Consider the following 16,926-nt stretch of genomic DNA (forward strand, 5'->3'; position numbering starts at 1 on the left):
GGTCAAAATTTTGTTTTATGTGACACAAGGTGGAAGCGTAATACATTCAGATCTAAGTCTAACTACATGCTACCAATACATTGCTATTTGCTGGTCGATTTTTTTCTTTTACGTGGTCGCGTGGCTCAATCCAATTGGCTTCTACTTTCAATCAGTTATAAAGTTAGGTAATTTAAAACCTTCATTTTATTTGCTCATCAACAATAAGATTATTATCTATTCTTATAACGAAAATTACTACGAAAAAGAGATAATGTGATGGTATTTTTAAACCTGTGCCTCCATCGGGTCAATTGGGTCCCAGGTTAGGCCAAACTTAATTTTTGTAACTTTTGTTAAATATTCTTGCTATAGTTTAATTAATAAATGTCACAAAGGAGTATTATGCCACGTATTGGCACGTTATTTTCGAATAGTTAGGCGTATACCACAAACGCACCTACTTTGGTTCACCAGTTCACAGGATTGATCCAAAGATGTGCCTTGGGAACAATATAAGAAACGCGTAACACCCCAAGATTACGAAATCGAAGTGCTCGACTCCTTGGATCTCGCGTCAACGCCGGATCCTCCTTTCCATTCCCCTACCAAACTCCAAACGTTTTCATAAAACGCCTCTTTATATAGAGAAAGAGGGAGATCGAGATATTTGCCATATATATATATATATATATGCATATATAGATATAGAGGAGGAGAAGAGGAGATAGAGAGAGAGAGAGAGAGAGAGAGAGAGAGAGAGATGGGGAGGAAGGCGATAGCTCCGGCGATGGCAGTGGCGGCGCTTCTGCTTTGCTTCGGGGTCGCCGGAGTTGTGTCGGACGCGTCCGACCACCGGTACAAGCAGGACGACCCGGTCCCGCTCTACGCCAATAAGGTCGGCCCTTTCCACAACCCTAGGTGAGCCGCCTTGTCTTAGATCTCTTTTTCGTTGCCTCCGATCTGATGGATCTGTAGGGTTTAGATCTCCCTAGAGTCGCAGATCTCTAGGGTTTGGATTGTAGGGATTTTGTTTTAGGTATTTGATCCAGATCCTTGAAATCTTGTGCACTGTTGGTGTAATGTATTGTCGATCTGGTTTATTTGATGTTGTTTGTGTGTTTGTTTGCAGTGAGACGTATCGCTACTTCGATCTGCCATTTTGCTCTCCAGGTTGGATCTTTGTCTTGTTCTTTTAACGATTCATTTTTTTTCTATTTTTTACGCTTTTTAATCCGTCTGTTTATATTATACAGAGCATATGAAGGAGAAAAAAGAAGCCCTCGGCGAAGTTTTGAATGGGGACCGCTTGGTTGATGCCCCTTATAAGCTTGATTTCCACGTTGATCAGGACTCTAAATTGGTGTGCAAGAAGCAGCTCACAAAAGAAGATGTGGCCAAGTTCAGACAGGCGGTTGATAAGGATTACTATTTCCAGATGTACTATGATGACCTCCCTGTTTGGGGGTTCATCGGGAAGGTTGAGAAGGAGGGAAAGACTGATCCGAGCGAGTTTAAGTATTACCTTTACAAGCATCTCCAATTTGAGATTCTCTACAACAATGACCGGGTAATTGAAATAGAAGCACGTACGAATCCCAATGCTGTAGTTGACCTCACGGAGGACAAGGGGGTTGAGGTGGAGTTTTTATTCTCTGTCAAGTGGAAGGAGACAAGCATTCCATTTGAGAAGAGGATGGAGAAGTACTCACAGTCATCTTCCCTGCCGCACCATTTGGAGGTTCATTGGTTTTCGATCATAAACTCATGTGTTACGGTTCTTCTATTGACGGGATTTCTTGCCACGATTCTCATGCGAGTGCTGAAGAACGATTTTGTCAAGTAAGAAGTTGTTGAATCCCTTTTTTTATTATCTTCTTATGGTTATGTAAAGATACTGGAGAAATTTTGAGCCATCTAGTTACTTATAACAAAACTTAAAGAGGCAAATAATTACAACATCATTTTCACTCTAGAAAATTCATATTTGATATTATTATAATCGGTCTATAATTGACTTTATGAATATTATTGCTATATCATTTTAAGTTTTCTAGAAGAGTTAATTGTTAATGCCACTTGTACTGCTGAGAAACTAAAACCAGTTACTTCGGTCTTGCAAGAAACTCATGGAACAAATCTTTAATCTGAATCTTGACATTGGTGTCATGGAACCCATTGCTTAAGTTTGACGAGGCTCTGAGTTTTGTTGATGCTAGAATAATATATATATATATATATATATATATATATATATATATATATATATATATATATATATATATATATATATGCTGTCAATATTTTGTACTGTTTTATGTTGTTATATGTTCATTTTGCTATTGATACTTTAAATTTAGTATACTGAAATAGCCCAAGGCCATTTAGTTAAGGCATGCTGGTTTGTATAAGTGATACTTGTTATTTGTTTAATTTATTTTTGATTTAGGCTTATTGTAGTTAATACTTAAATACTTGTAGGAATAACATAGTTGTTGTTTGGTTGTTTTGATGGACTAGTGAAAATTAGCTAAATGGGATTTGAAAATCCTAATCTTCTCCTCCAATAGATAAGACAAGATCTCGTGAATAAAAAGAAAAACTAAGTTTAAACATAGAACATATAACCATATAAATGTGGTCCATCATCCTTGTGAGCAAAATATGTTTCAGAATATCTTGCCACGACGAAGGCCGGAGGTTAAAACTCCATAACATTCCACATGTGGCTGAAGCATAACAGGACAACAACAAATCACAACTCAAATTGTACGATGACTGATTGTTAATGTGCATGTTCTTTTATATTGTTTCAGAAAACATTAGAGATAACTCTGAAAAAAGCATGTCACTAGTTTCTCACTTTTACATGGATTTTTTTGTTTTTTTTGTTTTGTTTTGACATCAATGCTAAAAGACCTGTGTAATGCCTATCAAGTATTGCTCTGTTATTGACCTATGGGTGAAGAAGAAAAAATATTTCGTCATTTTTTGATGTTTGAGTGTGTAACTGTAGTTATATACTTATATGCTGGATCGTAGATCTTTTCCTCATGTTTCCCTGCTGAAGGTATGCTCATGATGAGGAGCTGGCTGATGACCAAGATGAGAGTGGCTGGAAATATATTCATGGTGATGTCTTCAGGTTTCCAAAGAATGAGTCACTGTTTGCTGCCTGTCTTGGCTCTGGCACTCAACTATTTGCACTGTGAGTACTCATGATTACCTATGTTGTTGCACTAGACAAACCAAATAGCTTGTGCAGTTACAAGCTTTTTAATAGCATGATGTCCTGTGATTAACTAGAATCTGCAAGATGTGGAAATTCTATTCAGTTATAAAGACCTAGGATATATCTGACAGTTTGTTTTTGCCATGTACTGCAGCACGATCTTCATTTTCATTCTTGCACTTGTTGGGGTATTTTATCCTTACAACAGGGGAGCTCTTTTTACTGCATTGGTGGTCATTTATGCACTTACTTCAGGTGTTGCTGGGTATACTGCTAGTTCCTTCTATTGCCAGTTTGAAGGAAAAGATTGGGTACATGTTGCATTATTTTTACCTTTATCCTGCATGTTTCCAATATTCATAGGATCACACACTTGTTAACATTATACCATCTTGGTTTTTGGGACATGCTCAAACTCATGAAACAATTTTATATGCCTCTTACAGAAATTTCCTGGATATAATTTCTTTTGATTTTCTGTTTGTCAGGTGAGGAATTTGCTGTTGACAGGGTGCCTATTTTGTGGACCACTCTTCCTGACTTTCTGCTTCCTGAATACTGTTGCCATTGCGTATAGTGCTACTGCAGCATTGCCATTTGGTACTATTGTCGTTATTGTTCTTATATGGACCCTGGTTACCTCTCCTTTGCTTGTTTTGGGTGGGATTGCTGGTAAAAACAGCAACACAGAGTTCCAAGCTCCTTGTCGCACCACAAAGTATCCTAGAGAGATTCCCCCATTACCCTGGTATCGAGGCACTATCACGCAGATGGCAATGGCTGGTTTTCTTCCTTTCAGTGCCATATACATTGAGCTTTACTACATCTTTGCTAGTGTGTGGGGCCACAGAATTTACACAATATACAGCATTCTCTTTATAGTCTTCATCATTCTCCTGATCGTTACTGCTTTTATTACTGTGGCATTGACCTACTTCCAACTTGCTGCTGAAGACCATGAATGGTGGTGGAGGTATGTCAAAACTTGTATCTCAATTCTAGTTAAGCTTGCAATCACATGTAGATAGCAATGTTTTATGGATGCTTGTCAGATTATATCATAGCATTAGTTTCATATAGAACAATAACTATAGTGGATTGTGGGCAATCCTGTCTGCTTTTAGGGATATTGCATCTGCGTTGCTAGGGAGGTGGATAGGGACTTGCGTAAACCAACATTGTTTCAAATAATTCTTTTCCCTTCTTTTAACTACTCTCTGTTATTTACATTTTTCAACTCTTCTGGCTTAAGTTATTAATAGATCACCTGTCTGACCCAATGATAGATTTGATAACTCGATATCTATTTGACCTCGTTGACTACTGGTTAGTATATAATAATTATTCTTTGATATCACATCTAAATCTCTGTGGTAAATTCTGCTTCCCCTGATGCAGGTCATTCCTTTGCGGAGGTTCAACTGGTTTCTTTGTTTATGGATACTGCCTATACTACTACTATGCCCGCTCCGATATGTCAGGTTTTATGCAGACATCATTCTTCTTCGGCTACATGGCTTGCATTTGCTATGCTTTCTTTTTGATGCTAGGGATGGTAGGTTTCCGCGCTGCCTTGTTGTTTGTCCGTCACATTTACCGGTCCATCAAGTGCGAGTAACCAAGTCTCATGGATGTGAGCTATATGTATGCCTTTTGGATGCTATAAAGCTCTGTAGGAAGAAAGAATTTAGATTTTATGCGTAAGGCAGCATTTAGATGCATACTATGTGCAGCAGCAACAGCACAGATAGTAAAGTTCTAGAGTAGGACCAACTCATTTACAGAAACAGGTAACGGATTCATAAATTGTTCTTTTTGGTGGAATTAGACCTTGTGGTAAAAGTTATCCTTATGCTATGTATCCTATAGTACTGGTGGTAATTTCAAATCTCTTAATGAACCTTCGCATTTGTGAAATATTTTTGTTCAAGAATCTATTATTGCCATTCACAACCTTCACAAGCTGTGTATGACACTTATCATACCAGGAACCAATGAGTGTTATTTTGTCCTTTGCAGCAAAAGTGTAATACTGAAATTTTGTGGGTGTGCTCTCTGAGGTTTGTATATATGTTGTGTTGTGATTCTGTTGTTATTGTACGCATATCCAGATTCAGATCGATGGTCTCCTTAATGAGGGTATTTGTAGCTCTTGCAATCGGGAGCTTTTCCCGTCGCTAGAAGAATTAGGGCAGATCCAGTACTCCTGCGTCGTTGCCCTTTGCGAGGCCTCTACTTGCATCACTTCTAATTAATTCCTTGAATAGGGTTTACCCTGCCCTGTGGTTAGCCCCACATCCTCGCTGCAGACTGCAGCTTTCTCGTAGATTGTTGGCTTGCAAACCTTGATGTGGCAGCTAACCATTAATTGATTTCCTTTCTTATTTTATTTTTGAAAAGCAAAATACTTGCACTAGGAGAGAAAAGAACAGAAAGGGACAAATGAAATCAATTTTCACTCATTTTATCTGGATGTACAAGATAAAAGAAGAGAAAGGAAGAGAAAAATTTCTCTCCTTTCCTCCATTTTCTCCTAAAATTTCTGTCTATTTTTCTTATTTTCTGTGAGCGGTCTTTGAAAAATCTGCTGATGTGTTGCGCTTTCATCTTCCACATCAATCTGTGACAGATTCTCCATATCCGAAGTATCAATGAAAAAGGTGACGTGGATTAAACGAAAAAGCAGAAAGAAGAAGGAAATCTTAACAGGATAAATTCAAGAATAGTATATCTTCAAGAATCTCTTTAAGCTCCATTCAGCATCACATATCTCCAACTTCTGGTCACTGCAGAAAGCAGATGATGAAAACAAAGGAAGAGTTAGAAGTGAAGTGCATTTATGCAGTGATAATTTTCTGTTAGCATGTTGTAAGACAGTATTAGAAGGGACTTTGAGAAAGAGCCAATGTCAGAAAGTAACCTCCATTTGATCATATAGAAAAATTAATATATGAACTTGCCTATCAGATTTCAGGAACAGGAAAATTAATTATGATCACATTGTGCACAGCATAATGATGGTCAGATATTTTACAACGATGTTGCGAGTAAATAGATCATCAAGTTCTCACTTGTTTACAAGAACCATCTCTCAAATGCCTCAAGAAATCAACCATGGTTCTAGATGTTGCTAACTATCTATGACATTAATCAACAGTTGTTTCCTCTATTATTATACAGTTTGTAGAGACACCTGATGAAATTTATGCACTAAAAGAAATCATTGGCTCTTCATTTCCCAAAAGGTGAAGTATTTGATAGTGGAAAACAAAATAGAGTAAATTATAAAAGAAAGAGATTGCTGGATATTGAAATAAGGAAAAAAAATCAATTTCTTTGTCTAACTGATAAGAGGTCATTTCACACATAAAAGCAAGGATATCTGAAGCACAACATGCTGTGCCCATAAGCCAGCGGCACGGCAAAGCAACCTCTTCCTGAGATACATACCTGAAGAAATCTATCACTAAGTGGCAACCACTGCAAATTTGCTGCCGCAGCTCGGCCATCCACCATAGCAGATAGGAGAGGAGCTTAAAATAGGGTTATGGGCTTTCAGCCTTCTGAGAAGGATTCAGGTTTTGAAGACAAAACTGTAAATCGGCTGCAAACCAGACCATAAAACACACAATTTAAATCATATTAACTATAAGATATGGGTCAGGTCGGATCAGATCACGCAGATAACCCTACCAACAATAAATCTTCCTCTTCCATACAATGTTGAGAGAGCATGTGACAGCCGCTTGATGCTTTTACCAGTTTCCCTCCCTGCCATCACTGATTCCCCCTCCTCCTGCATCCCCCTTCATCCCCCCTCTGTCAATCTTTGGCGCTGTGAAAATGAGTTTCAAAGCCAAATCACATTTGCCACAATCAGAATGAGTTCTGAGCCGAGCAGCACTAGCTGTGCCAAACACATCTCGTGTGCAAAGCTGCTGCCGGGCAGATCCAAAAATCTTTGCAGTCATATAATTTATGGAAAACATAGTAAGGAAGTAATTGATGCTACTCCACAAGCAGTCATATAAAGTTGGAAAGTGCTTTATATATATATATATTTAAATGCAAGTTGAATAGAACAATGTTAGCTCCACCCATAATGACCAAAGTAACAATATCTTGACAATGTTTTACTAAAGCAATTTTAAAAGCAATTTGAGTTGATTGGACCGAATTTATAAGATAGTGCTTCTACAATGTGAAGAGCACAACTTAAACACAACTTGTTTTGCATGAAGAGTTTCCACAGAAGTTCTTTGCTTTGTCCTTTGGAGAGTAGCAAACAACAGCCTAATATCTAAAGAGGATGTTTGACAGTTCAGAATGAATTTAAAAAAAAAAAAAAAAGAATTTCCGAGTAGATTCAGCATTTACCAGTGCTACAGAAGTCTTATTCAAGTTAATATCAACTTGACATCAGACAGCCAGGTATAGACAGTTCACATAAAAAGTTGTCATTTCTAGCTAAAAGAGTATCAAGAAAAATATGCAGGGAACATAGAAAAAAAGAGAAAGTGAGCTAGTGTGCGCGCGCGCGTGCAAGCATGTGTACCATTAATAAAATATTTAGACCACAAATACATAAAGTAAGGTGAAAAATGCATGAGAATAAGAGAACTTACCATAGGATACATGAGGATAAAATCAAAGGACATTAAAGAACTAACAGATTAAAAAGTATCAGGCACCAATATAAATTGAAATAAGAACAAACCATGGCACATTATTCTTGGCAATCATATTCTGGATTTTTATTTGTTCTTTTCTCTCGAAGAATCCCAAAGGAAACATTGATTGAGAATATATTCTCCAACTTACTCACCAATGACTTGGTCACAAATACTTCCAATTATCCGCAGCAATGAAGTTAAGAAATATCAGTGCAAGTTTCAATAACCATCAATCATCAACAAAAGTTTAGTAAGCATCAAAATGATAATACAAAGAGAACTAGAAGCAGCAGCAAGAAATGACAGTAGAAATGACATGTCTATACAGCAAGTATACCAACGACATTTTCCGCTAAATAAAAGGTCAGATATTACCTGGCGGATCTGCTTCTTTTCTTCATAGAGATGCATCCTCGACGAGCAAACAGAATTTTGTACTTGACTGCAAAAATCATATGCATCATATATCATTCACATATAGCAACAAATTGTGTTATACTATGAGAAATAACTGACAGTAACTCCAGAATCACTTGGATGATGCATGATTTGCTAGAATCAAGTTGCAGATAATTAAAAGAGCAAAAAGCTTCAACATTGAAAGAACCCTGAAATAGAAGCTTGGAAAGGCAAATATGGTTTCTTTAATGATCAAACAAAGATAAGGTATACAGTAAACAAGAGCCTTTTCTTATCAATGACAACTTGCAGTGACCTTTCCTTACAAACTGTTAATTTTTTTTTTCATTCCACATCGTAAACATCGTTGCATGGAACAATGAAGATGAGATACAAAGTAGACTTATAAATCTTCTTACTTTCATCAACTAATCAGTATATTGGATGTTGTAAAACTAATGTTACAATAAAGCCCAATATGCTCACATAAAAATCTGACTTCCAAGCAAACAATAACACTAGGAGGGAGAAAGATATCTGGAATACAATTTTTCCTTCATGACAAAAACAAAGTTATGTATTATGCCATCGCAAAGAGAGAAGATAAGGTTGACAGTTATGACAGAGATGCTTTTTAGTTTTTACAATTTAAAAGGAGATGCAAAATGTCATCATCCAAAAAATGCAGAAAATAGAAACTGTAGAAAGAGAAATAGTTAAGACTGCCTGACTTCATTTATGTACCAACTTTTACATTTTGAAGAGACTGTCATCACATCCCACAACGATTAATAATGTCTTGTTTCATCTGGATGACCTCTGTAAAAGCCACCTGCAATGTTTGCTGTGCAAAGCTATAAATATCTCCAGATGTTGACCCTTCCTTTGCATATCTAACAGCATCACGATAAAGTTCATTGTATCGCTCGCACTCGTCCAATACAAAGCCATTTTTAGCTTCTTTTGTCCACCTTTTCAAAATGTAAAACTCAGGGAGTGCACGGACACCAATAGTTAAGAAGACTCTCAATATATGCTTGCATACAATGCCAGATGTCTCAAACTTACAGCAACTACATTTGGTTTTCTTGTTTGAGGGATCATGAGTTACAGTGCAAGTAGTACGGGCATCCTCCTCTTTTGCAACATTATACTTACTAATCAATCCATCCTCAATCTTATCAACATCATAACCTAGCGATTCAACGAATTCCTCCTGAAATATATTAAATATAGTTCTTGTGTACACATCTGCCACTTGCTTCAACATGTTTGAGGGAGTTTTTAAATTTGGTCTGGTAAAAGATGTAGCTAGATCTTCTAAGGCTTCTCTTTCAGACCAACCTGCCATTGCATGTTCCAGGAGAGAAACAAAGACCGGTAAGTGAGTCTTTGTATTAAAATACTTCTCAAAAAACTTCTTCAAACTTTCTGGTCTCTGAGTTGCTGAAATTTCTGCAGTAAATGTATCTTTAAAAAATACAGGAACCCACTTTTGCCGAATATTATATAGAAATTGGAGCCATGGATTGTCACCTATGTCGTACTTATCAAGGATAGATTTCCAACTTGATTCAAACATTTCAATTGTTTCAGACTCATTGATACACTTCTGAAACTCCTCCTCAAAAGTAGCACGTGTCAAATAAATATTAGCCAATCTTTCCTTGCATCTACCTAGAATATGCCATCTGCAAAATCGATGATGAGTCTCTGGAAACATCTTGGAAATCGCTGCTCCCATAGGCTCACTGTAAACAGTAATTAGCGAAGTCGGATGTCGTGCACCCATTGCTGCAATCCATTTCTCAAAAAGCCAAATAAATGAAGCTTCTGACTCATCTGTAAGCAATGCATAACCAAATACTACAGACTGCAAATGATGATTTACACCCGTGAACATTAAAAATGGCAATAAATCCCTGTTCTCCTTAAATGATGTGTCAAATGTAACAGCATCACCAAAATAATAGTAAGATGCCCTAGCTTTTGCATCAGCCCAGAAGGCATGTGTCAAACAATTATTTTTGTCGACTTGGACTGCATAAGAAAATGTAGGATTTTCAGCATTCATCCTCTTGAAGTGTCCCAATAACTTTTGAGTATCATCTAGTCCAAAAGCATTATAGATAGGCTCTCTAGTATCGCTCATAAAGTCCTGATCATTTGATGATGAGTTATTAAAGCCCCCTAATGATTCTCCAAGCTGTGTCTCTGAAAAAGCTGGCGCTGCTGTCTTGTCACGGTTTAGAGTACCACTTTTTGCAAGAACAACTACTTCACTCTGTGACTGAATATAGTGCACTTTGCTTGGTGCAACTGCCAAATCATGAGTATGCTCCAAAACAAGCTTGGAAACAATCCATTTATCATACTCCTTCTTTATTACCTCAAACATAGCCTTACAACCTTCCCTTGTAGGAGTCCGGTTTCTCTTTTTCTTGCTCTCGTCATTGTTTTCTTCAGTTGGAGTAAAACCCTCTTTCGTACAAACAAACCGTCGCATCACAAATGACTCATCCCTTGTAGAACGACGAGATAGTCTGATACGGACATCAAATCCAACACGGCTAGCATATGCATAATAGAATGTCTGGGCAACTTCGTGAGATGGAAACTCCATGCCCAAGAATGGATCTAAGTGAGCATATTCCTCGGGCGCAATATATCGAACTCTACTTGGAGCTGCCACAACATGATTATGTTCCTTTACAAGCTTAGTAACTACCCACCTGCCATAATATTTCTGAATTACTTCAATCATTGCATTGCAACCTTCCCTTATGGTTGCACGCTTTCTCTTCTTCTTTCCATTGTCATAGTTTCCTTTTTTAAGATGGAATCCCTCCTTTGAACACACAAAACGTCGCATAATGATGGACTCATCATTTCTTGATCGGCGAGACTTGCTGATACGCACGGAAAAGCCCACGCGGCTAGCATATGCCATATAGAACAGCTTGGCAGCCTCTTCAGATTCAAACTCCATACCGACAAATGGTTCAGGATTTTCCAAGTTCTGTTGGTCACTGGTATAGAGATGGTCTGCTTCAGCCAACTGACTGGTGACATCCAATGTCATGTGGTGTTCCATGTTTTCATCATTAAGGTCCATGTTGTTATCTCGTAATGATTCCTCTTCTTCACTTGAAGTGCCCTCCATACTGGAAAGTCGAAAACTGCAAAATTTCCATCATTTAAAAAAGTAAAATGACCAAATGAATTGCAAACTTAGCCATTATACTAATATAAATAAGAAAAAAAAACAGTTGCAATGCCAATTCTGAATTATGACATGTTAACTGATGCCCATGGAGTACCACTTGCATAACAGTAATCTCCCTACCAGCTATGAATACATAAAAGTTTTTGAAGATATGAAACGTCCAGTACTAAAATCTGACAACGAAATCTGCTACCACATGCCATAGTGTTGTCCACGTCTATTATCTTTCATCTCTTTCAAAGAAGCAATCCAACAATAACTGTCGTGGAACCACTAATCACTACGACATCCATGCAAATGAGGCGTACTCAAGATACATCGAAGAGATGAAAACATCAGAATATCAGATGGTTAGAAGACTCTCTCAATTGTAACACAATTTGGAACGAATACGGATGGAAGAAAAAGAAAAAGCATCCTGGTAGCTTTCACTTGAATGTTTAACAATAGCTTTCATATGTATATGTGTGTCACTTTCACCAATTCCTTTAAAATATCTTCTTGAGGCAAAAAACCTTTAATCAACTAGCTTTCGGTGCCTTCTTGTCACATATTGCTATTTCATGCATCTTCACTACAAATAGGCTTTTTCATTTGGTTGATTTTGTCAGACCTATCAATAGTTCATGAATGATATGGAACTTTGCATAGAAGAAATGTACTTCTAGATATCATTAAAAGAATACATTCAAGAGGCATCTTTCTTGATTGCTTACTAAGGAGTTCCCTCAAACAACCAGAAAACTTTAACTATAGATTCTTTTAGGTAGACATAAAGGTTTAGGCCAAGGCACCAAATAATATGAACAAAATTATGAGAGGAGCTTGTTAGTTTGATAAATAGTTTATTTATGAAGTTTTGAAGCAAAATTGTCAAATTGGAGAAGTCTTTAATTCGATATTAGCAAGGATGACAGATAGCATTTGCATAAAAAAAGAAAGAGTGAGGACAAGAAGGAAAGAAGGGAGAGAGAGAGAGAGAGAGAGAGAGAGAGAGAGAGAGAGAGAGAGAGAGAGAGGGACAAAAAGAGGAAAAAAACAAAACCATAGCCAAAGGGGAGAGAGAGAGAGAGAGACCTCACCTAGCTGGAGAATTACTCACTGGAGGTCAATAACACCGGAAAATTACTTGCCGTCGTCATTGGCGCTGGATCAAAAAGGAAAGGATGCAACATGAAAGATGAAAGAGATGTGATAAGAGTTGAGAGCATGTGTGCAAGAGAGAAGGGGATATTATTACTATGGGTTCATTCCATGTCAAAACTAGCCCATTTTGGCCCAATAACTGCGATCCAACTCGAAACCAGTAAAAATACTGGTTTTGAGCATGAATCCAGATCAGCCAAATATTCAATAAAAATCCGTACATGAAATATCTTAGTCACTCTAAACACAGAAAAATGAACAGAAGATTAAAGAAATCATGTACATCAAGTTCTCAGTTCAGTAGCTTAACATAAAACAGATCAAGTCTAGTCATACTAGTATATAATAGATAAGCTAGAGATATAATCCAGTAAGCATTATATGCATAAAAAGTAGACCAAAAGAATTGAGAAATTTACAGAGACAATCACGCAGACTAAGAATATATATAAACAGGTGAACAGTAATCACAGTGAATCTGCACAAAGGCTTACCGCCAAGTCCCATATATAAATCATACTTTTTTACGCATTTTTTGCTGATGTTTGTAATAATCACCTTCCTGACCCCACGATCACTAGGAGTCCAAATCTAAAGATAGAATTGGATTCCAACTCACATAGTGAAAGTTAGGGTTACCGTAGATCTCCAAAGTTAAGAGGTAACTCCATATCAAACGGTTAGATGGCCGAGTGAGTTTGAGATTGCAATAGATTCGAAATGAAGAACAAATCTATTGGGATGGATCGTAAAAAGAGGAGGCCGAAGAGGTATGGTGGTGAACAGCCTAGATTTATGGCAAGATGGTGGAAACAACAATGGTGAAAGTCGAGGTAATCAGTAGGAAAAGAATAGAGAAAATATAGGGCTATTCCTTAGGGTCAAGTGGGTGCGGCCAGACAAAGAGGGAAGCAGCATGAAGATCCTAGATGGTAGCTAGGGTTCCAAAACTTAGAGGTAGTCAAATAAGGAGGAATGAGACGATCTTACAAATTAACTTTAATAATCTAAGATAACATATCTATTTATAGGTAGCTCTCTAGCTTGATTAGACTTGGCAATAGGATCAAACAAGCTCGAATCTTATTGCCTAACATAAACAAAAATATTTAATTAAAATACCTAAATTGGGGTTCCTCGTCGTCAGGCGTTCAAATGCCTAGTTTATATTTTGGCTCTTACGTAAATGCGTTCGAACAACATTAATAATGCGTTCGAATGGCTTTAATGGGGCGTTCGAATGTTCCATCCCGAAACTTGCTCCTTTGACTGACTAAAACATTTATTTCTTTTGCATACAAACTATTAGCTAACTGTTATAATGTTCTATTATTTTGACTGCCAGAAAACATGGAATTAATTGAGCTGAACCAATAAGAGTAAGTTAAGTGAGAAGAATGGAGCAAGACTGCAAGGTGAAGATGAACTTATATAATACACAATTAATGGGGTAATACAAAAGAGATCTTGGTTCCATCCAAATTTATAGAGAATCTCGTAATATGACAGACAATAAAACATTAGTCTAAATTCAGTTACAGTTGCATGGAATGTGTGTAGAAGTTTTATGGGAGTGAACTTGAATGGAAGTTCGTGATAAAGATTTAAGAAAATAAATAAGTTATCTTCTATGTTATTGGTTGTTTTGCAAACTAACTAGCTTGTTTACAGTTTAAAGAACTATTAAGCAATCAAATAGAATAGTTCTTAAACCAATTCTTCTTATGATTCTCAAAGAAGACAACATGTTGATGGATAGAGAGAGTACTCAACAACAAAGTTTCAAAGTTTAACATAACTGCACAAAAAGACAGGAATTTATTGATGAGAATCATGTCAACTCAGTTACCTTTCTAAGTTTTGGAAATTGGGAGATTGCACGGGATAAGAAAATAACAAAAACATTGAACCTGGGTTCAGTTTGCTAATTGAACTTCAGATGTAAAATTGAACAGTAAGGAAAAAGTCAAATAAGTCTTGAGTAGAATAGTAGATGTTTGTCTTTTAACCGTAAGTTAGTGATCTTCTCTTTTTCGGGATTTAGAGCCCAAGTATCTATTTCTTTGAGTTCAGTAATAAAGTTCCCTCCTTTTGTCCTATTCACACAGGTTTTTCATGCTTTGTCTGTCAGCTTAAGCGAACAAGCTTTGTCATAACCAGAGGCATATTAGGATGATGCTGGATAAGATCAAGTAAATAATTGCATTGTAAAACATAGAGAGGAGAACCTCACAAGTATCCTAGGATTCTATCAACTCTCCCTCCATCTTCTATAAAGATGCCCCTTTATAAGCAAAGACTGACAATTTATCAAAGAAAACAAACCTAAATCCTATTTAATTCTTTTCCCGCGAATATAAGCTCACAGTAGCTCTCAGCGAGGAAAACCAATGTCACATCGCACTCTTACGAAATACCCGGTTAACAAACGCAAATTTTCTTTCTCTCTCTCTCTCTCTATTAGGGTCTTCTCTCTCACACTAGCCAAGTGACCATTAAGAAGCAAGAGAGATGTGTGTATATATATATATATATATATATATATAGAGAGAGAGAGAGAGAGAGAGAGAGAGAGAGAGAGAGAGAGAGAGATACCAGTAACGCAGGAAACACCACTTCCGCTTCGGAGACGCTCGCCGGAGACAATTCACGACTCTGAGAGAAGAGCGGTGGACGACGGAGAAGAGGGGCAGAAGGGACGAACCCTAGAAGCCAGACCCGACCCGAGCTTCGGTGAGGATACTATGTGCTCGCAAACCCTAATTGTTTAACGTGTGCCACTTCTAAATTTTTCTTTTTCTCTGGATCATTTTGCACATCGCTACCTTTATTTATCTTACTGCGAGAAAAATCCTTCTGGAATATTTGCATATCTGGGCGGTTTAATTCGAGTCCTAAGTACCCAAGGCTGATCCCCTTTTTAGTTATGATTTAGATAGTTTTAACTTAGGCCTAAGATAATATAGTGTGAAATTATGATGTGATATAAAAAATAAATTGAAAAAGGTGATTTTAGAGGGTAAATTAATAGACTAACTTTGATGATATTAGACGAAAATATTGTTATTAAATAAAATCAATTAGTTGAAGTTAAAAAATATATCTAAATATTTGTAATTTTTATAATAAAAAACCTTTTATTACTACTATAATGTAACACTATGGTTTATTTTTCAAAGATTATAATTTTTTTTTGATAAAAAAAAGTTATTGTGGGCTTACACCAGCTTACAGATTTAGAAGTTCACAACTACCTCACAAGTTATTGCTGACTTATAACGGAGGATTTAAAATAAGGGCGTGATTGTTAATTTGATATCATGTAAAAATAAAATATATTTTTGTTGAAAAATGGAGTATGCTTCATGCACATAATACCAAATATTATCATTAGATTTATAAAATATAAATACAAATCATCTTAAGGATAATAAAAGTGTAACTTGAGAAAAAAATAAAAATAAAAATTGTATTTCTAAAAAAAAATTAGTGTTAAATTATTTAACACAGCCAGGAATTCCTAATCAAGTTCAGGACTAGCTTGCAACTCAACCAAAACGCCACCCTTCCTTCTAATTATAGTACAAGAATATCCTAATAATTGGGTAGTCCATTAGATTATTCTTTAGACTAGCCAAAAATATTTTCACAATAGCCTCTTCTTTTTTTTTAAATTTTATTTTGTGCATTCGATGTGCTAAATTCTTGGACAAGGGTAATGTATGACCGACCAATTCAGGCACAATATCACAATTTAGAAATAATTATCTCAAACCAGTGCTTTTTCTATTGACCTTGTTGTATGGGGACTATGCAAATTTCACAGTAAATAATGCTGTGGCACTTAGTTTAGGTAATTTTAGCATTCTACTAAGTAATTTACCTTTTATTAAATAATCGAAAAGGAGGTCAATCGTATCCTTCGCCATTCTCAAGAGAATTTTGATCTTTCTCTAGGCTCTAGTATATCATTTTACAAGTCCCAAATCATGCCTATATAATTTAATATCCAATTTTCTTATAGCAGAATACAATCTCTCTTCCTGAGAAATTGCTACTTTTTAGCAGCAAATTTGGTAGGTTTGTCTCAGGAGGTTACAGTAGCATAGTTTAATTGAGGATTTGAAGCATCCTCTGGACATTTCTTTACCTGATCAAGAGTAGTTCTTCATTATGATCAGAGATTACAAAATCACTGTAAGAAACCACTGCAAGGATGAATTCAAGTGTATGAGTTTCTACAGATGTATTGCTGCTTTGCACTTCAATGA

At 36.6% G+C, this 16,926-nt stretch overlaps 2 protein-coding genes across 9 annotated transcripts; one reads left to right on the plus strand and one right to left on the minus strand.

The window, feature by feature from the left end:
• Window positions 1–484: 484 nt before the first annotated feature.
• Window positions 485–5,128, plus strand: LOC140786628 (transmembrane 9 superfamily member 3). The gene is made up of 7 exons (XM_073135208.1): window positions 485–900; window positions 1,112–1,152; window positions 1,236–1,821; window positions 3,050–3,187; window positions 3,366–3,522; window positions 3,700–4,184; window positions 4,610–5,128. The coding sequence occupies exons 1-7, from the start codon at window positions 743–745 to the stop codon at window positions 4,827–4,829; spliced, it is 1,785 nt and encodes a 594-aa protein (XP_072991309.1). The 5' UTR covers window positions 485–742; the 3' UTR covers window positions 4,830–5,128.
• Window positions 5,129–5,646: 518 nt separating this feature from the next.
• LOC140787294 (protein FAR1-RELATED SEQUENCE 9-like) lies at window positions 5,647–15,428 on the minus strand. 8 transcript variants are annotated; one of them, XR_012108798.1, is made up of 6 exons: window positions 15,251–15,428; window positions 9,038–11,462; window positions 8,260–8,326; window positions 6,905–7,046; window positions 6,662–6,815; window positions 5,647–5,997 (listed from the first exon to the last, which is right to left on the minus strand). XR_012108798.1 is itself a non-coding variant. In XM_073136147.1 (3 exons), the coding sequence occupies exon 3, from the start codon at window positions 11,444–11,446 to the stop codon at window positions 9,056–9,058; it is 2,391 nt and encodes a 796-aa protein (XP_072992248.1). In that variant the 5' UTR covers window positions 11,447–11,462; window positions 12,592–12,656; window positions 15,251–15,411; the 3' UTR covers window positions 8,820–9,055. The 8 variants fall into 8 exon arrangements, 2 of the variants coding, with proteins under 2 accessions (XP_072992248.1, XP_072992246.1); XR_012108797.1 differs by having other exon boundaries at window positions 9,032–11,462; XR_012108796.1 differs by having other exon boundaries at window positions 6,905–7,149; window positions 9,032–11,462.
• Window positions 15,429–16,926: the final 1,498 nt, after the last annotated feature.

The sequence above is a fragment of the Typha latifolia genome, chromosome 4 (genome assembly GCF_019914945.1).
Source record: "Typha latifolia isolate L0001 chromosome 4, TyphaL0001v2, whole genome shotgun sequence".
Taxonomy (NCBI): Eukaryota; Viridiplantae; Streptophyta; class Magnoliopsida; order Poales; family Typhaceae; genus Typha; species Typha latifolia.

Bases quoted from the DNA above. Each gene is read 5' to 3' on its own strand.
- LOC140786628 (XM_073135208.1), top strand. From the start codon at position 743: ATGGGGAGGAAGGCGATAGCTCCGGCGATGGCAGTGGCGGCGCTTCTG. The intron at 1,822-3,049 runs GTAAGAAGTTGT...TCCCTGCTGAAG, and splicing joins CTGAAGAACGATTTTGTCAA to GTATGCTCATGATGAGGAGC. The intron at 4,185-4,609 runs GTATGTCAAAAC...CCCCTGATGCAG, and splicing joins GACCATGAATGGTGGTGGAG to GTCATTCCTTTGCGGAGGTT.
- LOC140787294 (XM_073136145.1), bottom strand. From the start codon at position 11,446: ATGGAGGGCACTTCAAGTGAAGAAGAGGAATCATTACGAGATAACAAC.